Genomic DNA, 22,860 nt, shown 5'->3' on the forward strand with positions numbered 1-22,860 from the left:
CCGTTATGTTAATGTTATATTTTTAACCTTATGATCAGATTTATAATTTTATTGTATATTAAAAAAGTAAAATGTCCAAAAAGACCCTTGACTAGATTTAAATAATTTTTTAAGAATAGTAAAATTATTTTACTGTGTAAAAGCATAATGAAAAGATAAATACATTCCTAAACAATTCTCAAATAACAAATAACAAATGAACAAGATAAAATAGTGATTCTCTCACATATTTTAGGTTTTGTCTTTAATTGCAATTGTAATGTCAGAGCAGATTAGATTTGGAATTGGAGATGAGAATTTTAGACTCGGGGGGGATTGGGAATTAGAGAATAGCTACCCAACAACCACAAGGCCACAGCTGTGTTAGTGTTACTGTAACCCAAGTAATTGGCCTCAAAATAAAATAAATAAATAAATAATAACAAAGCACCATCGACATGCTCTCACAACAACCATTTAATTTTAGACATGCCGACAGGGGTTGATTCACCATGCAGAGAGAACAGATTTGTACTATGTATCATTACAAGCATAAGAAATGTTTTCAAGTACAAATTGATGAGACGCCAGCCACTTCAAAAATATTAGGGAGGCAAGATGTACACAGACAATTAATCTGGTCCATAAGAACCCTGCATGGTTATGGGGAAAAAATGATTGAAAGTGAGGCATCACTGCACATTTGGTGACAATCTATCAGAGATCACCACGTTATGTACTGCTATAGGAACATAGACCGAGTGATGGAGGTCGAAGTGTAAGATTTGCCTTGCTGGTTTGGATATGGGTTTGATTTTTCTTCCTCAACAATATGTATATGCAACTCTTAGCTTTTACAGCATCTGACATTGAAGTTGGGTGTACATCGCCTCCAAAATCTAATCTGGCTCGAAAAATATTGGCCCCTGACATTTGCCTTACGAAACGAGTGAAGCGAGCCCAGTTATGTTGTTCAAAGAGGTATCTGTCCATCCTCATAAAGTTGAAAGAAAATGAGGGGTTTCCAGGACCATATGAAAAGAATTTTGACATCTTTAGCACCTGTTCATACGATTCTCCTTCCGAAAAGGTGGCAGAATTTTCACCTTCCACTGGTATTTGACAGACCCTGGCTGCCAATAAAAGCTGTTTAAGAAAATCCTCTGGACTGCTAACTGGGTTTGTCTGTTTTTCTTCCACGTCTCTCATCCCAAAGACGGAGCAGCATAAACCGAAACCATATCTGCCGAACATGCGAGCAATCGGCAAGTACCCATCTCTTCTTGAAGTATTGTAGTAGCCAGCTGTCAACTCAGATGGATGAGATTGTGTGCCATAATGCCAGTGGATCCCGGCAAGTTTGGCTGAAGTATCAACTTCAGCGCCCTGAAAGATGGTCTTGGCTTCCCTACATATCCTTTCCCCATGAAGCAGCAGCATCCCAGAATACCATTGAAGAAAAAACTCCCCAGATGGGGTATTCCAAGATCCGCCGTTACTTTTGAAAAAATCAGTATTGTCAGGGCCATGCATCAAATTACCAGCAACAATCGGGCCTCCATATCCCCATTCACGCATTCCAACATCATGAGCACAGGCATTCAGACATGCTAACATATACTGCAAACAGTCAAATCAAGACGGTCAGGGATTGCAAATGGGTTGGAGCAACCCATTATGAAGCACGAAAGATTTAGATGCTTTTAAGTAAATTGCACTTATTGCTGTACCTTATCGTAGCATTGGAACTCTCCAAGTTCACGTGAACGCCAAGCCCATGCGAGCTCCTGTGATGGACATGAAGGGTACCTTAATTCACCTGCAGGACCCATGCCGACTTGGACCCCCTACAAAACGACCTATCAGGAAAACTAACTTACAACATCAAAGAATCTGTTGTCAATGATTGAAGCTGTGATTTACTGCACTGTAAACAGTATCATCTCACCGTAATGACAGAACCAAGTAAAGGTCTAAAAGTATCTCTGAAGTTCATCATAAAATCTGAATAAGCTTGGAGTGGTGATCGTCCCTTCAGCACAGGAAACATGTCACATCCAAGAGAAATATATTCCATGTTTCTTCTACCGAATCGATCAGAATACGCTATATCTGGATCTTTATCCATCTCTTCAAGCACCCATTGAGGAAGAGAAATCCTTCAACACAAAACAAATTGTTGAGAGCCATTAGCATATAGACAAACAAGAAGGAAAGCTAAACAACAAGCTTGAGGGAAAATTATCAAATCAAATTTGTCAAAAGAATTTTTCTTTCAGACCAGACTATCACCCTGAAACACAGTGTAAGAGCCAATAATTTTGAAAAATGTCTGTAAGACAACTTATGGTGCCAAAATTAAATGCATCCAACATATGCATAATATGACTCACTAAATTCAAATACTACCAGAAGCCCAACAAAGAAAGAAGAATAGAGGAGCCAAAAGGTTGCCCTCACCACACCAGACCATGAACTAAACACTTTAGGTTCAAGGTAGGTTGGTAGCAACAAATACTTCAAATTTGCCAAGAAAGCAACACGCAATCTGGTCAATGATCTATGACTAAGAGGTTACTCAAGACAGATAAAAAAAAAATTAGGAGGGGATTGTATAAGCCAAAGATCAACATGGTTAGATGGTTCAGACCATCAATGTTGTAAAACTTATCGTACTATCCAAAGAATAAAACCATTTGTATCATCAGCATTCATCGAATGTGTAAAAGCTACTGCATTGTGCTTGATTCGCGGAACCTCGACCAAACTACATGCATACTTTTACTTTTCCTGATAATATCTTCCAAAACTTTCTAGAGGCTGTTTCAATTTTATTTGGATTGTTACTCCATCATAATGAAGATCCTAGACAAATAACACACTGTTCCATCCGTTCATTATATACACAGAACATAAAACTCAATGGATAAAACTTCTGGAAGTGAATATACTTTCTTAGGTCTTGCACACACATTGAAACCATCAACTTAGGAGATACAGTCATCTAGATAACATTTGGTTACTATCTCGAGACAAAAAAAAAATAAAAACAGTGAGATAAAATCATGTTTGATTAAAATGACAGACATGAAAATAAATCTTTCTCCAGGATAATTTTAGAATGAATTTCTGTATTTTCAAAACAAGAGATGCATAAGAAACATGTCTTCGCATATGATATTTATTATATTTTTTCCCTAAAACATCATTATAAAAAACTTTTAATTCCAAAATTATTCAATTAGGACATATAATGATAAAAATGATTATGATTATAGTTTTAAAACCTAACTTGAGGCAAGGTCCGGGTTACAGGTTGGAAGGGTAAGCTTGGGTTGACCCAAAAAAATTTCTTTTAAAAAGGATCGAAACAACATCGTTTTGACCCAAAAAAATCAAAATAAAAGTTACGGGTTTTGACCAGGTTTTATCCTAGGTCAACCAGATCACAGTTTGACCTGGATTTTTATTGGGTTAAATCGGGTCTATTCATCCTCTATTTTTTTAAACGTAGACTAGTCCATGCTCTAGGTCTTGGGTCGACCTGCCAGGCCGGTTTGGGTTTTATAACTAAAGTTATTGTGTTGTTATTAATTTCAACACTCAATATAAACTAAAAAAAAATCTAATTATTTTTTAAAATATATAACTTTGAAAATAATACTTGTTGAGAGTAAAATAGATTTCTTTATATTTATTATATCTTGTTCACCTTCAACCATACAAAGATATTCGTTGTCTTGTATAATTTTATCACTATTTATTCTATATTGTCAACTATGTCCCTACTGTCTGTCTTTTTTATCTTAAACAGTAACCAAACGCTATCCTAAACATGCTAGAAGGGAAAGGGGCAAAAATTGCAGCCAAAACCTACTCCTTGAAATGTATGAAAAATTGAAGAAATCTTCAATTGAGTTCTCTAAGGGAAAAATTGCTCAAATTCACATGATTAAGCTCTATATTTTGAACTCAATTATTCTTTTACACCTTTGCTGGAATTTAATACACCTTTGCTGGAATTTAATACGTATTTATTTAGAAATATAGTAGCGGTTGCTTTTTAAAGTATATTTTACTCGAAAATACATCAAAATAATATTTTTTTTAAAACAAAATTATTTTTAACATCATCAATTAAAACAATTCAAAAATATTAAAAAAAAAATAAACATAAAATTTTTAAACTTTAAAAAAAAAACATGATTTCAAATATGTTTCTAAATATCAGCCTAAGGAGTTCCAATCACCTAGTCATGTCAAGAGAGAGAAGAGATGAAAATGCACCCAAAGCCTTCCCCCAAAGTATGTGACAACCGAAGAAATCTTTACCCGAGTTCTTGAGAGAAAAATTCACTCATTCATCTGATTCATCACACCTTAGGCTCTACATTTTTCTACAGCTTTGCGAGATTCAACAGCCCTTATTATAAACGAATTCCACTGACCTTGGGCAAGCAGTGACACAGTACAATCAAGCATTATCACATTCTTGAGACATGCACTAAAAAACTCCCACATATTCAGTATTCCCACAGCCACCTACATTTATTTCATAAAGTGAATTGATAGAATTGCAATGAAGACATTAACAACGACAAAAGTATTCACTGAAGATAGGATGTATACAATAACAAAGAGAAGGCCAATAGAACAGAAGATTTGACGTAATAATCATAAAACGATTACAACTTTCAATTAACAATAAGAAACCCCTCCAATCTCCACACGTTAAATCAAAGCGCCCCACAACAAACTTGAATTCCCAAAATCACTACCTAACCCCCAGTATTAAAACTAAAAGAAACACCACACGATTAACTAACAAAACAAGAAATTAAAACAATTGATCTAAAATCAATAAGTTCTCACCATAAAGGGTCTCCAGGTCCAATGCCATGTTGATGGAAAGCCAAGACAGCTCTAACCTTCAACCCACACCGTCTGGCTAACGCCACAAGATCCAAATATCCTACCCAATTATAAACCATAGGCTTCTCCCTCTCCACTACCCCCCACCAAACCTCCATAACCACACCTTCCACTCCAGCAGTCACCAACGCCCTCAAAGACGCCGTCAAGACCTTAAACCTCCTCGCTTTTCCATCCTTCGCCACCGAATCCGCCGGCAGCATCACGTACACTGGCGATCCCTTCTTCCGCCGCTCCATCGGGCCAGTGAATCCGTGTTGAAGCTCGTACTGCTCGAAATCTTCGCTTCCGCCATTGTCAGGAGAGAGGAAGCCGCAGAATTTTGAGGAGTTGAGTCGGGAGTTAATCGCGAAGCGGCGAGTTGGAAGGCGGTGAGCCCGTTGAGTGCACAAGATAGAAGGGAAGAGAGTTGGGTGAGTAGACTCAGCTCGTTTGCAACAGAAGGAAGCAGAAAAGATTGTTGTCGATGGAGATGCGATCGCCATTGATCGAATTTTCAGTGATTACTGGTTGGGTTTCATTTGAAAAGAAATAAGTGAACAGAAAAGATAAAAAAAAAATTGTTGGAAGTTTTTTTTTTTTTTTGTGAGCGAGAGAGAGTTCGTGGAGCTTGGTTAGGAGTATTAGCCTCTCTCGTGTTGTAGAAATGAGAAGAGCGAATTGTGGGGTCCAGTGATTTCGATGGCTGAGATTGCCTGGTATTTTTGCTTATTAACCCCATTTAAAAGAAAATGGCAAAATAAAACAGATAGAAAAAAAAATAACGAAATAAGTTCATGTTGCAGTCGAAAAACACAACATTTAAAATTATCGCCTATAATAAATGCAATATTTTAAAAAAAAATTAAATTGTAAAAAAATTCTCAATAAAACAAACATAATTAAATCGTCAATTTATAATTTTTACATCAATAAAATATTATTCTAGTGATTAAAGTACCGTTAGTCTATTATATCTTTATAAAACTAAAAATATTAATTTAATCTTTAAAAATTATATTTATTAGAAGAGATAGCTATAAACCTAAATAAAATTGGTCTCATCTTTTAAAAAAAATATGAGAATATATAATAAAAAAAATACAATTTCTATAACAACCGTGATTTCATATAAAATTTAACCAATGTTTTACATAACATGACGTCATTATTTATTGGCAATTTCATTAACATCCGCTTGTATCAATATGTTCCATGCAATTGAATCTTCTATTTTAAATAACTACTCCTGTATTCATCTCTTCTACTTATTACAAGTTATTTATTCTCGTATCTCAATTAACTTATCTTTATGTACTGCATAGAAAACAAATTAAAATATGCATTATTTTCGGGATATTACGATGCAATACATTACTCGATTTGCATCCATAATAAACTAGATTTTACTCCATGGATTTATTTTAGTGGACAACTTCCATTTAATATTTTATATTATTTTTAAATAAACTATTTATATAATTTACCAAATTTGATAAAATTTTGGTAGAGTTTTTTTATATTAGATCCTATCCAAAATTTTATGTTGTTGTTTCCGGCATAAAATTGTATCATAAATAAATTCCACATGGTAACTTAATGTATATCTCATATTCATTTATTCATTATTTATATCCTTTCATCCCACATTTCATAATTAGAGATGATAATTTCATTAGAACTTGATGAATACTGATTTAAATAGATAAGGATTTTTTTTTCATATTCAAGTATGATTTTGATAATATTAGAAGTCAAAATATCAGGTTCGGGTAAAGTATAGATATTGCCAAATCCAACCTAAATTACATAAATAACTTTAAAGTTTGAAAATTTTAAATTTGTGCCAAGCATATCTATATATATATATATATATATATATATATATATATATATATATATATAAAAAAAAAAACTCTCTCTCCTTTTTAACCTCTCCATTCTTCGGTCGCTTCTTCTTACTCCTTTCTTTTAGCTTTCTTTTCTCTTTTTTTTGGTACTAATATTTCTATTATGAAACAACAAGATCAAATCCAAGTTGATTAAGAGATTTAGTTGCTTGCTCAAAAACCAAATGATACCATTACAAGTTATCGACAATATAATTATGACAAAAATCAAACAATTAAATATAGCTTGTATTGTTTTATGAATAGGCTGGATCTTGAGTTTGCTTATTTTCTATTATTATGCTAGGATCTAGTGTTTCTCATGAGGGGAAGAGGAAAAGGCGAGAACCGGTTTGGGTCATTTTTGGATTAACTTTCAGGCTAGTCTTGACTAGATTCTCATCCAGATCTGTTGAGAAGAGATGGAAGCTAGAATTGATTATGATACATACAAATACCAATGTGATTGCATTACCAAAGCTTCAGATTATTGCAACATTAGAGGCTCTTAAAGTTGAGGGAGAAGATATGGTTTTTTGGCTTATTGTTTTAAAAGTTACAGTGTATATATTCATCGCACCAAACATTTCGAGGTGTGAAGATATCTGGAAATTTCTTAAATGTTATATTGAGGAGCTTGAATGATGACTTTATATGGGTATCAAATCAATAACAAAATAAGGGAGTGGGTAAGGCAAATTGTTGATAACTTATAAATACTCGAAACCTAATTGAGTCGTGTTTGGTTTATATCTAATCAAGATTGGAGAAAAAATATAGACTTGAGTTTGAGTATATGTATTGCAAAACCTGACTCATGGATACCCATTATCATCCATATTCATAACTAGTGCATAATACTTCCATACAATATTTTTATACAAATTTATACATAATATGCACATGTATATACATTTACAAAAGCAGTTAACATGAAAGAAACTAAAAATAAAACTACAGACATTAATATATAATAAAATGAAATTAACAAATAGATACAACTACATAGTTTACACACACACATATATAAAGAATATTAACAAAAGGTGCACTAAATTTAAAAAGTTTAGGTGTTAGGTATCTACCTGCTCCTCTTGCAGACATCACCTCTCTAATTAAAGGTTCTAGGCTAAAAAACTTGAATGACAAGAGTAATGGAGTAATCACATAGTTTATTAATTTGTAAAAAAAATGAAAATGTTTATGGGACTAAACAACAATAATAAAAAAAATCATTATGAAATTACAATCAAGCCCCTAAAGCCAATGGTAATAAAATTTTAATGGTAGAGATAATAGAGTAATTTAACTATTAATTAAAAAGTCAAAATTACTATAAGGCCCATGGATCAAAGGTTTTTATTGCTAACTTTTTAAAGGCAATATGGTAATTGTAATGTTATAAAAATTGAAAGGAGATTGTTGTCTCTGTACAAATAAAAGGTAACAAATTAACCGTGTGCGAAGATCATTTTACCTCTTAAGTAAAGCTTTATAAATAAAAGGTGAAGGGTAAAATGATCATTTTTAATATTGAGATGATACCAAATTGGATCGAACTCGGTCACCCTGCAACTTAGACCATGAACTTCAATGAATTTAATAACTTTGTTGTTTTTGTAAATTATTTTTATTTAATTTTATAAAAAAAAATAGACGATTGTAAAAAAGATGTTTATTTGAGATCGTGATAACTCTATAAAAAGTAGAAAAAAAATAAATCATAAATTTCATTTCTTAACCAATTCAATATTAAAGAAGAATTAAATATAAAAAATAATTAGAAAAATTAAAGGATAAAAAACTAAAAAACAAACATATTAAGTTTGATGAGTAAACCCGCTAAATCCGTGAATCGGATAACTCAGGTCAATACATCAAACCTACAAGCTGGGTAATGGGCTTTATTGGGATTAATAAGTTTTTTTTTTCTAAACTATTTTTTAACCATATGATAACAAAAATAGACCCTTACAAAATCAAACGTCAAACCAATACTAAGACCTTTTTTTTAAGATTATGATAACCTTATAGAAAGCAAAACAAAACAGATTATGAAACTCAATTCTCAATCAGCTCAATATCAAAGGATAAAATTAAAAAAAAAATTAAAAAACAAAAGTTAAACTTGGTAAACTCATCAACAGGCTCATGGACTTTCTAAAATTTAATAACATGTTTTTTTTTCAAAACTATTTTGTTTAAACTATATGATAAAAAAATAGACAATCACATAATCAAGTTCAATTAGTAAAAAGAAAAACCACTGCTAAACTCACGAACCAGGAAAACTAAAGTTATCTTGTCAAACTCACAAACCGGGTCATTGACTTCACAAAATTTAATAAACTAGTTTTTTAATTATTTGTTATTTAACCAAACTTTTTTTAAAATAAATCATATCGCGTTGATGTGATATTTTTTTGATACCAACCCGATACTAGGATATTTTTTCTGTTACTAACACGATACTAAGATATTTTTTTGATACCACAATAACCATATAAAAAAATAAATTAAAATAAATTATCAACTCTAAATCACTATAAACATATCATATAAAAACTAAATAAAAAAAATCAATTACCGAAGAGAAAAAAAGGGTCAAAAAGAAAAGAAAAGAAATACATTGTAAATTATTATTGTAATCCATATGCTAATTAGGGTATAGATAAAAATAGAAGCTTATATTTTTATAAAAACAAAATCTGTATACTTAATTACTTAAAATAAATTAAAACTCAGAATACTAGCTATGTGGAGCGTATTTGATATTATAGTGATAGTTTATTTTTAAAATATTTTTTATTTAAAAATATATTAAAATAATTTTAACATCGATATATTAAAATATTCAAAAATATTTTAAAAAACTTTTCTACCGAACAAACAAGGTTTTTATTTGTTTTCATTCAAGGACCGAAACTAAAAAGAATTAGTTCCATACGGTAATGGGCTAACATGCACGTCACTGTCATAAATAATAAAATTTTCGACTGGGGTCAACTTGAGATCTTACAAATATATTGGACCTTAGAAAAACAATGCAAGCAAACCTGGAAGGTTGGACCAAGACACGTAATAATTGCCAATAACAAACGGCCACGATCACCCCAGCCAGAGCTCGAATTTAATTGGCCGATCGTATCATACTCAAGCTACTATTGGTCCACGTAAGTTGCAATGACATGTTCTTGTTTCCGTTCCACAAGCTACGCAATGGAGCCTCGTTAGTCGTTACTAATATAAAGCTCATTAACGCGCGTTACAGAAGAGAAACACTGAAACAAGCAGAACTCAACATCACACGCTCTCGGGAATATTATTCACTCTCGAAACAACCAGAAACTCCTCCATTGTAGATTCAGAGAGAGAGGGAGGCAGACAGACAGAGAGTAGGCGATGGCGGGCACGTGGAGAGCACGTGGAGCTGTGGTATCCGCGATTCTCTTATTCGGTGTGTTTTCGATCTCTTCAACTTGATAGATCTGATTCGCTTTTCTATTCTTCTTTTTATCTGGTTTGATTCTGATAGAGATAATGCTGCAGATCTGGATTGATTTTTTTAAGCTCTTATACGCTTCCGTTTAGATCTGTTTACATTTCTGTTTGTTTATAGTGCTGTTGTCGTTAATTAGGAAACGATTTACTGTTTTAGCTGCTGAACGGTGTCGTTTATAGTGCGATAATCAAAAGTAGCTATTAGTAGTGCCAGATATTATTTATTTATTAAATAATAGTAAATTAGAATCGGGACACTAATTTGGATATATTTTTAAATATTTATTTATTTATTGTTATAGGGTGTTTGTTTGCGATTTCGATTGCGAAAGAGGAGGCAACGAAGCTAGGAACAGTAATTGGAATAGATCTTGGAACGACATATTCATGTGTTGGTGTTTACAAGAACGGTCATGTGGAAATCATAGCAAATGACCAAGGAAACCGTATTACCCCATCGTGGGTGGCTTTTACTGACAGTGAGAGGTTGATCGGTGAAGCAGCCAAGAATCAGGCGGCTGTCAATCCCGAGAGGACCATCTTTGATGTCAAGAGACTTATTGGAAGAAAGTAATAAATGATTTTCCTATGTTTTTGTTGTTGTAAGTTTTTGGGAATGATTTGGCCACTAAGGTTTATTGTTTGGCAGGTTTGAGGATAAAGAGGTGCAGAAGGACATGAAACTTGTGCCTTACAAGATTGTGAATAAGGATGGAAAGCCTTATATTCAAGTTAAGATTAAGGATGGGGAGACTAAGGTCTTCAGTCCTGAAGAGATTAGTGCTATGATTTTGACCAAGATGAAGGAAACAGCTGAGGCATTCCTTGGAAAGAAAATTAAGGATGCTGTTGTCACTGTTCCTGGTCAGTTTTTTTTTTGGTCACGTAAGCTATTTTCAAAGGTATCATCAGTTGTTAACTGTTATTGATTTGGTGATCTCATTCATTGTGCAGCATACTTCAATGATGCCCAAAGGCAAGCTACCAAGGATGCTGGTGTCATAGCTGGACTCAATGTGGCTAGAATTATTAATGAGCCAACTGCCGCTGCTATTGCCTATGGTTTGGATAAGAAGGGTGGTGAAAAGAACATTCTTGTCTTTGATCTTGGTGGTGGTACATTTGATGTCAGTGTCTTGACAATTGACAACGGTGTCTTTGAGGTTCTTTCCACCAATGGTGACACACATTTGGGAGGTGAGAATGATAGTTAGCTTTGCTTTAGTTTTCCTTTTGCTTCTGTTATTATTCTGTGCATTTTTTCCTAATGATATATTGTGATTGTTGATGCTAAGCTCATGCGGTCTATTTTATTGCAGGTGAGGATTTTGACCAGAGGATTATGGAGTACTTCATTAAGTTGATCAAGAAAAAGCACGGAAAGGATATCAGCAAGGACAACAGGGCTCTTGGAAAACTCAGGAGGGAATGTGAGCGTGCCAAGAGAGCTCTTAGTAGCCAGCACCAGGTCCGTGTAGAGATTGAATCACTCCATGATGGCGTGGATTTCTCTGAGCCACTGACCAGAGCCCGTTTTGAAGAGTTGAACAACGATTTGTTCAGAAAGACCATGGGACCTGTGAAGAAGGCTATGGATGATGCTGGTTTGGAGAAGAATCAGATTGATGAGATTGTTCTTGTTGGTGGAAGTACCAGAATTCCAAAGGTTCAACAACTTCTTAAGGATTACTTTGATGGAAAGGAGCCTAACAAGGGTGTGAACCCTGATGAGGCTGTTGCTTTTGGTGCTGCTGTACAAGGAGGTATATTGAGTGGAGAGGGCGGTGATGAAACCAAAGGTATTGCCATTTCTTTTGAATGTGGTTCCCTATGATATTAAATAACCATTTTAGTTGAGCTGTGATTGACAATGGCCGCCGGGGCTTTCTGGATGCAGATATTCTTCTATTGGACGTGGCTCCCCTCACCCTGGGTATTGAAACTGTTGGTGGAGTGATGACCAAGTTGATTCCAAGGAACACTGTTATTCCAACCAAGAAATCTCAAGTTTTCACCACTTACCAGGATCAGCAGACTACTGTCTCCATTCAGGTAAAACTATTGTCACATGTACTTTTCTATTATTTGACACAAAAATTAGTTGTATATTAATTGGGTTGATTCTGGTTTGATTACAGGTCTTTGAAGGTGAAAGGAGTCTCACAAAGGATTGCAGGCTGCTTGGTAAATTTGATTTGACTAGCATTCCTCCAGCTCCAAGGTCTGCCTCGTGTACCTGTTTCCAGCACATGATCCATTATTTTTCTAGGAGTTGATATTTATTGATCCTTTGACTGTAACAGGGGAACCCCTCAAATTGAGGTCACATTTGAGGTTGATGCCAATGGTATCCTGAATGTCAAGGCCGAAGACAAGGGCACTGGTAAATCGGAGAAGATCACCATCACTAATGACAAGGGTCGTTTGAGCCAGGAGGAAATCGAGCGCATGGTTCGTGAGGCAGAGGAGTTTGCCGAGGAGGACAAGAAGGTGAAGGAGAGGATTGATGCTCGCAACAGTTTGGAGACCTATGTATATAACATGAAAAACCAGATTAACGACAAAGATAAGCTTGCTGACAAGCTCGAGTCTGATGAGAAGGAGAAAATAGAAACTGCTACCAAGGACGCCCTTGAATGGCTGGACGACAACCAGAATGCCGAGAAAGAGGACTATGAAGAGAAGCTCAAGGAGGTGGAAGCTGTTTGCAACCCAATCATCACTGCCGTGTACCAGAGATCTGCTGGAGCCCCAGGTGGTGGATCAACAGAAGATTCCGAGGACGACTCTCAAGATGAACTCTGAGAATCTTTCTGCTTCCTTCTACCCCTGCTGGAAAGCAAGGGCAAGCGATGAGGATGTAGGCTAGATGAAGTTGAGGATATTGTAATTTTGTTGATCCTAGAAGCTAAAGGGTGAAAATAACATATCCCCCTTTTTTTGGTTTTTTCAGGTTAAAAATACATGGAACAGTTTGTTTTCTGTACGTGTTTAAAACACCTTCTACGAGTTAGAGGGTCCGTGATGATGATCATATTCTTGATACAAGATTGAGTAGTGTTGTGCACGATGAAAGAAACAGGGCCCTAGATCTTATGAGGTCTTGAATAATCAGGACTTTTGTTTTCTACACAGAATTACTTGCAAAATCAGCAGCAAACAAGACAAGCAGTCGTCTTCTCCCTCATTATTTGTTTGCTTGTGTCGTGGATCTGTTCTCTCTTTGGAAGCAATGTCCAACCTACGAAAGGGCTTGTCCTTTATTGCTGCTCTCTTACTTCAGATGAAGACAGAAGAAGTTACGGCGATCTGATCCAATTTGCGGGCATTTAAACCCAAAAACCTGAGTGAAATCGTGGTTTTGGTGTGAATATGCCCAGACTAGCGCTGTCAAGTGGTTTCCTTTTACAATATCCAGGTCTTGGTTTTGTCCCGCAAAGTAGAAAAAATATTTCTCAAACTAATATAATTAAAAATAATAAGTACCAATCTAACACAATTCAACTAATTGCAAAGGTAGAGCAAAAAGAATTTCCTTTCATTTTTTAAATCCCCTTCTTCATTTATTCCACCAAATTTCTAATTTAATGCTAATAAAAGTAGTTATTTTTTCTCAACTAAGAATAGTTTGGCATAATATTCAAAGGAGAGAATAAAAAAAGAAAAAAAGAGATGCCAGTCACATACCCCTCCTGATAATAACACATCTAGTACCATAACGACTGGACAAATTCGTAGTCCATAATGATAAGATAAATTCATAAACACAAAGAAACAACACCCCAAGAGCTTCTGCCTAAAATTAGTGAAATGCTCACCTGCTGGCGCATGGAACAGGCACCAACATGTCAAAAAATTTTGTTTATGTGCATGTAACATGCCCCAGAAAAAAATAATTATCTGACAGCCAGTTTGGAAAATATGTTTTCCACTGCTAGTTTGGAAAAAAACCTAGGTAAACGCAACTGAGACTTGAGTAAAAGCAAATAGAGACTGCACACAAAGCATACATTTCTGCTTTATCAAGTGGAGAAGAGAACAGGATGTTTTCTCAGGATTAACGAGGGAATTTACATCGTAAGTGGGGTGAATGGACCCATTCTTGTTAGTGAGAGACATTTTACCCCCCAAGGAAACAGATGAAAAAAAATATATTTTTCACTTATTTTCCTGACATAAATTGAATATCAATTATGGTGAAAAATATTTATTTGCACGCAATGAGCGGATAAGCAAGCCTTTTCTTCAAATTAAAGACCAGATTTTGGATCGCCTGAGCCTGCTGCTACAACTCCCATCCCTAATCCATTTGCTCTTGATTTATCCTGGTCGCTAGTTTCTCCAAAAGCAACTTTATCACCATCCAACTCCTTAACAAGTTCATCGATCTTGCTAAACTGATAGGGCCATCTTGCATTGTAGAGAAACTGACGCAGATCGAACCTGTTATCCTCAGGTGAATAGCTCTGCACAAAGACAGAGGAATATCAGTTTTTTGAATTACAATAATGGTTTGAAGTTCCAGATTTACAATGCAATACCTCAGCATGGTAAGAAGGTGTCAAGACGGTCATTTTGTGCCGATTAATGGAGTAGTACTTGAAGAAGTGTTTTACTTTATCAGCCACCTCTGATGGAGATAATCTCGACCCCCATCTGTAGCAGAGGTTCTGAAATCATGGATAAAAGCACCAGTAGATGTGAGACTTCAAATGCAATGAGTCAATTATAATACATAATAAGAAGTCCCAAACCAAACCTTAAACATCGACACTGGCCCACAGCGGAAGATCTTTCGCAGCCTTCCATAAACTGAGAGTTCCTCATATGTCATTCCCATGTCCACTTCATCAAGCTGTCTCATGCAGAATGGGCATTGGAATTAGTTTATCACTTGGATAGAAGCATACATATTAGAGGCAGAAGCATCAGTTTGAGACAAACACAGGCATGCAATTAAAGATCTATAAGATTACTGCTGTCTATAACGTGACAAATGAATATGGTTAATGACAGTTCACCTGGCTGTAGTTGGAACGTATAGGCTCCAATTCAGCTGTTGGTGGAGCTGCTTCAATTTCTGCCAAGGAAGAGTAACCAAGATGGACAGCAGCCCATCGCAAGAATGCTCGAAGGTCCTGCTTACTAATACTTCCAATTGGATTTATATCTGCAGAGCTGCAATCATACTGCAAAAGACATGAAAAGTGAATTCCCAAAAGTAGATGGACCATTTCGATTGAATATTTTAACTATTGGTCATATCAACATCAAGCTCCCAGAACCAATTCACTTAGTAGGAAAAACTGAATATATCTGATTTACAAAACTAGAAAAAGTGAAAATTCTACTCAAATTGTTAAACTATACTCCATACAGATCTGGGGTGATGGAGTAATCAATTTTACCAAGAAAAACAGTTCGCTTTAGAACTAAAAACACGGAATATCTGGATTCTAAGTTATTCAGTACCTTAGTTAGGTAACCACGCAACCCTTCATCCACATTAGAACTACCCAAAACGAGGTAAAACCCTGGTTTGCTGTGAACCCATGGCAAGAGCGAGGCTAACATAAATGCCAGCACCATCCTGATTCGAGCTTGAATATTCTGCAGCCCCAAGTTCTCAATGTTAGAACCCCCATCCACCTGCAAAATGGAAAAAATAAAAAGATATCATAAAGCTCACTCAGTCACCAGCCAGGCAACTTTTTAATTTAAAAAAAAAAAAATATTCTGATATTCTTAAAATTATAGCTCCAGGAAGAAAATTAAAGCCAATGCTAAGATTTCATTGATCCTGAATCATCAATGCATAATCTGAGTAATTACTATACGGGCACTCATGAAAGAAAATATGGAGGCAGTTCTTTTTCCTAAGCCATCCACTGGGGGCTGTTTATCTAAACATCATTTTACCTTATAACGTGGTCGCTTTCCTGTAAGTGTTTGAAACAAAGATAACAGAGCAGAGACAACACCATCTATGCTAACATCTAGATGCCATGAACCAATCTCATCAGCTAGATCCTTTGCTCGCTTTTTTGTGTCTTCAGAACTGAAGGGGAAACGAAAGATAAATCCAGTTACTACACTAGCTCATGTTATTGCAATCAATCTAAGAATGAAACAATTTTATTAAGTAACAAGATAAAGAATCAGAAAGTTGGCTTCTGGCAATGGGACACGTCAATATCTGAAATTCCTCCCAAATCAATCCCAGCAATCCTCTTTGGAGATTCACTGCATCTTTCTACTTGACAAACACTTTTAGACAGCAGACAAGCACAAAAAATCTGGTGCTTATACCAAATCCTAAAGCAATCAACGACATGCATTAACATAAAAGCCCATTAATATGGCTGAACTTGTTAAGGAATCTTTTGTTATGAGTTAACAATGTTATAGTTTTGCAACAAGTCAAGAGTAACTGTTTGATCCTAAACAGAAATTTAAATGCTAGGAAATAAAGTTGGGAAAAAAAAATAACAATGAGCTTTACTTTCATGTTTCAAAATAACAAAATCTTCAGACCAGTCCAAAAAATTAGTTCCCAAGATTTAGTGATTTACATTCACTGCCAACTAATAATCCAGACAGCATCAAAGAAAAACAGTTGCTATAAATAATGCAAATTCCTACAATAGCATTGACAATACTGAGCCTGTCTGTAAAACAACTGTAACAACAACAAAAAGAAGATGAGCAGCAATTCTATGCACTGTACCAACCTGTTCTCAGACCCCATAAATACAGTATAAAATATTCGCTTTGCAAATTCTTTGCTGTCAGTAGGAAACTGCCCATCAGTATAATTCCCAATTCTTATTGCATCAGCTTTGACCTGTTCATCCCCTTTTTCAATTTCTGCAATCAAAATGCATAACCAACCAATGAAAAGTAATCATAGGATTTAGGGATGGCTGTTTCGAGTTCACACGACTGAAAGCATTTTGCACATAAATTTATGCTTGGTGGGCAGAGTAGATACTACCTCAAAACTCTTCTTAGTCCACTCCTAACAGCCTCATAAACTAGAGCTACGTTTCATGATTAATACCAGCTAAAAACCAATCCCAGTATAATTATGAACTAAACATTCTCAATCTAATTCATTAATGTGCATAGTTGGGATTACCTAAAAGAATACTGTTTCACTTAGCTCTATCTATGCAATCCTGGATAGCGAGTTGGGTACTGAATTCAGCTCTAGGCAATTGGCAATTGGATGTTTGTATTGATAGTTGTGGCTAGTTAACTGGGCTACTTATGATCTCCTTCAGTAGTTGGAATTAGAACAAAAGGGTAAACTTAAAACAGCGAAACAGTTACATTGAAAAATCTGACCTTTTACAACAAGTTGGCACATGCAGCCAACAATAGCAGCCACAGAGGAGCTATCTGCTCCCCCAGAAAGAGGAAGCAAGAATCCAGAAGCTCCACTTCTTCTTAAATAGTCCCATAGCCAGCAACCAGGACCAAAGGCTATTTCCTCCTCAGGAGAGTGATAATTGATCTACAAATCGTAAATCATGCCAAATTCAATAAACTTAGATAGTTGACTCACAGGTTTCATAATCTAGAAAACTCGTTGATAGTCTTCAAAACTCAGGCGCTAACATCAAGCATTCCTGATTTACCAATAGTGAAGGACCAAGAGGAAACCTGAAGGGGGCTAGAAAGGGACATTTGCATGTTAAAAGGCTGACAGAGCTTGTATGGCACCAGGACTGATGATACTGTGTTTTTGCAACTTGCTTGTTCTTGAAAACTACTGATAGATCCTCTTAGACTAGCAACCTGCCATCAAGAAAGAGACTACATGCGTCAGAGCAAAATGCTCAAACATAAAACATGAAAATATAGTAATATGGCAGCTTCTGAAAATGCTGCAAAATTCTATCAACAAAGCAAAATCAGCTGACAAACATATGTTACACAATGCTCTCTAATAAAATATTTCCGCAATCCATGAACACCCATATTCCACAGGGGTGCAAAAGTATAGCATACCGCATCCAGATCAACTTGCGCAGTGACAACCTCAATATCCCTTAAAGAAAACTGTGAGCCTTGGACAACCACTTCTCCGTTCACAACAACGCACGAGCACCCATCTGTGACAAAAGAAATTTTAACCACAATTTTCAAACAATTTTCTTTTTTAAAAACACACTAAAGCACTACCTAAAGAATAAGCAGATTTATTAAAAGTTGTAAGCATCAAATCATAAAAACAAAAATAAGTGCAACATATAAGCTTCCATATGAAATTCAGGAGAACGAGCACCCATCTGTGACAAAAGAAATTTTAACCACAAATTTCAAACAATTTTCTTTTTTAAAAACACACTAAAGCACTACCTAAAGAATAAGCAGATTTATTAAAAGTTGTAAGCATCAAATCATAAAAACCAAAATAAGTGCAAAATATAAGCTTCTATATGAAATTCAGGAGATATTTGATCTAAACAGAATAAAAGCAGTGTTAAAATTAAATGCAATCACCAAGATGCTAAGAGTATCTGTATACCGTAATAAAGGCGGCCACCATCACATCCTTGTTGATTACTGTACATGTATACTCCTCCACGAGTATGAGTAGCACCTATAAAAGCACGAAGACGAACATCAAGCTTTCTCAATTGGTGGTGACTTCCACTTGCATTCATAAACACTTCAACCCCATTGAGCGCAAGCTCAGCATGAGGAGGGATAGGGGTGAAAAGCTCTTCACAAACTTCAGCAGCAACAGCTCTGCATATGAATAAATGCAAATATTACCGTTTAGTTGAAACGACTATCAATAACAAAAAAAAATCAATAATCATTATGAATACACTCACGCTGCAGTGCCTACATCAACCCTTAAATTATCAATCTAACCATAACTAAATCAAACTAAGAACAAAAAGAACCACCAGAAAGCCACTATCACTTACGTATCTAAAAAGCGCACGTATCCGTAACCAAAAGGCACTGATTGCTGTAAAATAGCCTCAGCAATTTCACTAGGGAGTTGAAAGTCCACAAGCTGATCTTTGTGTTTCCATGCTGTAAACCACCTAAGTTCCCTATAATTCCCATCATTTGCAAGCCACATTTTTGGACGAATCATAATAATCTTTCTATTAAAGCATAAAACTTGACAATTATAACGCTCTGATCCCTTAATTACAGGCATTCCTATACTGCACAATATCCCATCTGTCCAATCACCAACCAATATCTCTTTCAAGCACTCCCATCTGCAATCAAGATTCAAACTCTTACTATTAATTTCCAATTCAGCAACGTAAAAACACCATACAAACAAAAAACAGATCATGAAAATCTAAAAAAATAACAAACAAAAACAAACAGTGAAACTGACCCATGATTGATAGTGTCAAGTTCCAAGAAATGATCTTCACAGCCATAACCAGTGATTTCAAGCTCAGGGCCGAGTCTAATGACTGCACCAGCTTGTTTAGCTTGGGTTATTGACTCTTTTATGTTGTTTAAATTACAGTCAAAATCCATTGCCCACTGGTTCAAGTTACAAGTAGCTACCTTCAACAGCCTCATGGTGTTTTCAAATCCTAAAATCCAAGAAAACCCCTCAAAAGTGTCAAAATCTACTCGATAAAAACAACACCGAGGAGCTCAAAAATCTTAAAAAGAAAGGATGAAAGAATTTCAGTAATTTCTAGATGTGATGATTGATGACAATGAGGTATTGGGTTGGATGGAGAAGAGAGGGATTTTTGGCAGCCTTGTGTTTGGTGTTTGGAATATTGGGAATTGGAATTGGATTCTATTCTGTTAATTTAGGATTCAGAGGGACTTCTGTGGTTTATATAGGAATTGAACGAAAGAAAGAGGGTGGGTTTTTTTTAATTCAATTTTTCTTTTCTTTTAGGCTATTGGGTTCTGGGCCTTCTGGCATTCCAGGATCCTTGGACGGGTTTGGGTGACTGACTTCTGTTTTGACACGTCAATCAATGTACGTGTCAACCTTAACTAAATTGACTTTGATCTACTCCCTTTTATTTTTCCCATTCAAATCCGACCATTCATTTTGATTTTTTTGTTACTGTTTATACTGATTGACATGGGATATTACATGAGAAACCGAGAGAATATGGTTTTAAACTGTTTTTTAAGTTATATATATTTTTTTATTTATAAATATGTTGAAATAATATTTTTTTATTTTTAATATTAAAATATTAAAACAATTTAAAAATATAAAAATTCATTTTTTTCCAAACTCAACTCTATCAATCAAAATTAAAATAATATAATATTATAAATCATAAAATCTAAAAAATAAATATTATAGATATAGTGGCAAGTAAAAATATTTTAAATAAATTTAATTCTTTATAAGTTTATTTTTCTTGCATTTCAGTTTTTAAAAGTCAAAAACAAAGAGAAAATCATAAAAAAATACACACACAAAAAAAGAAAAAGCTCTTGAATTGAACAATTTCAACCACCACTATAATTTTAATATTTTTGAGTTCATATTTAAAAAAATAATTGATATAATTTGTTTTGATTCAATTTGTTAAGAATTCAATGAAGGTGTTTGTTGTCTTTAATTATGCCTGACAAGATAAATTGAGGCTTGAAGATTTTTTCAAAAAACAATTATATAATTAAAATGTATTTTGTGATTAGTAATTGAATTTTAAAGTTATCTATAATAGTTTTTTATTTATATTTGTAGATAAAAAAATTAAAATTTAGCTTTTTAAAATAAACTTAACTCCTATTTTTCACCTACCAAATCTAAATCTAGCTCACGTGGTCAGAAAATATTCTAGATGACGTGTCCACAATAATAGTTTGAAAAAAAAAAAGAGCAGACAACCTCCTTTAAAATAAATAAATAAACAAATAAGAACCTGGGCGTGAAGACTTAGCTTTCTAGGCAAGAGAGCGCCGGGGATTTGTGGTTTGGGCCAGGCACACAGGCTACAGCCCAATCACGCCTGATTTTTTTCCTCTTAAAATGGCCCAATTGCTTCTTCTTCTTCTTCTTTTTACATTTTCTAATAGAATTGCCTTCAAATAAATTTATTCAGCTTGTAGGGCTAAGCTAAGCACATCCATTAATATTTGCAAATGCAAACTTCCCGTATCTTTCAGAGAATCAGATGATTTCAGTGGATTAAAGTTTTGTCAACCTATTGGTTTTCTTTTTATTCCATTTTCTTAAAGCATGCTGAAATTTGTTTTTTTTACTCTTCTCAAATATCTCAAAAATAAAAAATATTTCAACCAAAAAGAATATTTCAAGAAAAAATTCAAAAAACATAATTGAAAAAATAGTGAATTAGTGTTGAAATTGGAAATAAATATTGACAAAAGGGTTGGCTAATTAGAAAGCCAATGATAAAATTAGAAAAGATGAAGAAGATGAGCGGTTATTTAATACAATTAGGGATGAAGTTAAGAAAATAACGGTAAAATTGGATAACAGTTGAAAATTAGGAAGCCAAGAACCAAATTGAAAGGGGTGTTAAAATTCAGGGATCCATTTTTGATACAATCAGGGACAAAATTGAGAAGAATTTTAGGAAAAGATGGTGAAATTAGATAAAAATTGAATATTTAAAAATCAAGAACCAATTTGAAAAGGATGTCAAAATTCAAGGACTCGTTTTTATGCAATCATCAGTGAAAATAGAAAGAAAAAAAGGAAATAAGGTTGAAATTGGCCAAATATCAAAAATTAAAAATTAAAAAGCCAATAACCAAATTAAAAATGGTGCAAAATTCATAGACCCATTTTGACACAATTAGAGGTGAAAATGAAAAGCAATTGAGGAAAACAAGACTAAAATTAGTAGGGAATTAAAAATGGTAAAGCCAAGAACCAGAATATAAAACCAATGATTAAAATAGACAATTCAGGAAAAATAAAGGATCAATTTAAAAACATAAAACTTTCAAAATGACATCATTTTGAATTTGACAAAAAAAAAGTCTAAGTGAAATGATCGATTTTATATAAAGCGACATTGTTTCACATCCTAATAAAAAAAAAAATCACATGCACACCATTTTGGTGCATACCCAAACAATTCTTTTTTTCTTTTTGAGCCTACATATACTTTATTTCCTTTTCCTTTCTCATTTCTTCAATGTTTCAAGGCACATTTTAGTTCATTGTTTCTTTTATTCATAACACCCGTAAATGCCAAGAAAAACATTATTATCTTCATGTGAATGTCTACCTCATACTTAACCTTTACACACAATTAACCTACAAAACAATATAAAATATAGTGTGAAAGGACAACGCAATCATCTAGGTTATAATGTCAACCATTGTAAAGGGTTTAGATTGACTTAAAGGGATCAATAGTTATGATCATACCAATAATAAGGGTTTTAGAATCCATTGCCTATAATTACAAAGGTAAAACAAGAAACAACGGGTCTCGAGTTAGAGAGAAAATAATGACTTGGAGAGAGAGACAAGAAAAAGATTGTTTTTGAGCTATAAATAGAGATAGTTTGAGATAAAAATGATCACATAAGAGAGAGAAAAGGAGAAAAAAAAAAGAAAACAAAGAGAAAAGGAGAG

The 22,860-nt window shown here is 34.4% G+C and overlaps 3 protein-coding genes across 3 annotated transcripts; 1 reads left to right on the forward strand and 2 right to left on the reverse strand.

Annotated features, from left to right (window-relative positions):
• Nucleotides 1-438: 438 nt before the first annotated feature.
• Nucleotides 439-5,533, reverse strand: LOC133702232 (beta-amylase 1, chloroplastic-like). The gene is made up of 4 exons (XM_062126520.1): nt 4,852-5,533; nt 1,928-2,138; nt 1,710-1,826; nt 439-1,599 (listed from the first exon to the last, which is right to left on the reverse strand). Exons 1-4 carry the CDS (start codon nt 5,394-5,396, stop codon nt 712-714), a joined length of 1,761 nt encoding a protein of 586 aa, XP_061982504.1. The 5' UTR covers nt 5,397-5,533; the 3' UTR covers nt 439-711.
• A 4,502-nt stretch (nt 5,534-10,035) lies between these two features.
• LOC133701693 (luminal-binding protein 5-like) lies at nt 10,036-13,328 on the forward strand. The gene is made up of 8 exons (XM_062125717.1): nt 10,036-10,236; nt 10,583-10,850; nt 10,930-11,144; nt 11,235-11,477; nt 11,600-12,079; nt 12,178-12,332; nt 12,419-12,501; nt 12,584-13,328. The coding sequence occupies exons 1-8, from the start codon at nt 10,182-10,184 to the stop codon at nt 13,083-13,085; spliced, it is 2,001 nt and encodes a 666-aa protein (XP_061981701.1). The 5' UTR covers nt 10,036-10,181; the 3' UTR covers nt 13,086-13,328.
• Nucleotides 13,329-14,274: 946 nt separating this feature from the next.
• LOC133701692 (glutamine-dependent NAD(+) synthetase) lies at nt 14,275-20,147 on the reverse strand. Its single transcript, XM_062125716.1, has 13 exons — nt 19,654-20,147; nt 19,223-19,528; nt 18,814-19,037; nt 18,294-18,397; nt 17,946-18,080; nt 17,628-17,796; nt 17,012-17,147; nt 16,200-16,338; nt 15,753-15,929; nt 15,302-15,469; nt 15,040-15,135; nt 14,822-14,950; nt 14,275-14,746 (listed from the first exon to the last, which is right to left on the reverse strand). Exons 1-13 carry the CDS (start codon nt 19,845-19,847, stop codon nt 14,531-14,533), a joined length of 2,193 nt encoding a protein of 730 aa, XP_061981700.1. The 5' UTR covers nt 19,848-20,147; the 3' UTR covers nt 14,275-14,530.
• Nucleotides 20,148-22,860: the final 2,713 nt, after the last annotated feature.

Source organism: Populus nigra, chromosome 8 (genome assembly GCF_951802175.1).
Source record: "Populus nigra chromosome 8, ddPopNigr1.1, whole genome shotgun sequence".
Lineage (NCBI taxonomy): Eukaryota > Viridiplantae > Streptophyta > Magnoliopsida > Malpighiales > Salicaceae > Populus > Populus nigra.

Excerpts from the sequence above, each read along its gene's own strand:
- LOC133702232 (XM_062126520.1), bottom strand. The coding sequence starts at position 5,396 with ATGGCGATCGCATCTCCATCGACAACAATCTTTTCTGCTTCCTTCTGT. Across the intron at positions 2,139-4,851 it reads GGACCTGGAGACCCTTTATG|GATTTCTCTTCCTCAATGGG; the intron begins GTGAGAACTTAT and ends TTTGTGTTGAAG. Across the intron at positions 1,827-1,927 it reads TACTTGGTTCTGTCATTACG|GGGGTCCAAGTCGGCATGGG; the intron begins GTGAGATGATAC and ends GTCGTTTTGTAG.
- LOC133701693 (XM_062125717.1), top strand. The coding sequence starts at position 10,182 with ATGGCGGGCACGTGGAGAGCACGTGGAGCTGTGGTATCCGCGATTCTC. Across the intron at positions 11,145-11,234 it reads TGCTGTTGTCACTGTTCCTG|CATACTTCAATGATGCCCAA; the intron begins GTCAGTTTTTTT and ends TTCATTGTGCAG. Across the intron at positions 11,478-11,599 it reads TGGTGACACACATTTGGGAG|GTGAGGATTTTGACCAGAGG; the intron begins GTGAGAATGATA and ends ATTTTATTGCAG.
- LOC133701692 (XM_062125716.1), bottom strand. The coding sequence starts at position 19,847 with ATGAGGCTGTTGAAGGTAGCTACTTGTAACTTGAACCAGTGGGCAATG. Across the intron at positions 18,398-18,813 it reads TGGTGGCCGCCTTTATTACG|ATGGGTGCTCGTGCGTTGTT; the intron begins GTATACAGATAC and ends CTTTTGTCACAG. Across the intron at positions 14,951-15,039 it reads GGCCAGTGTCGATGTTTAAG|AACCTCTGCTACAGATGGGG; the intron begins GTTTGGTTTGGG and ends CCATGATTTCAG.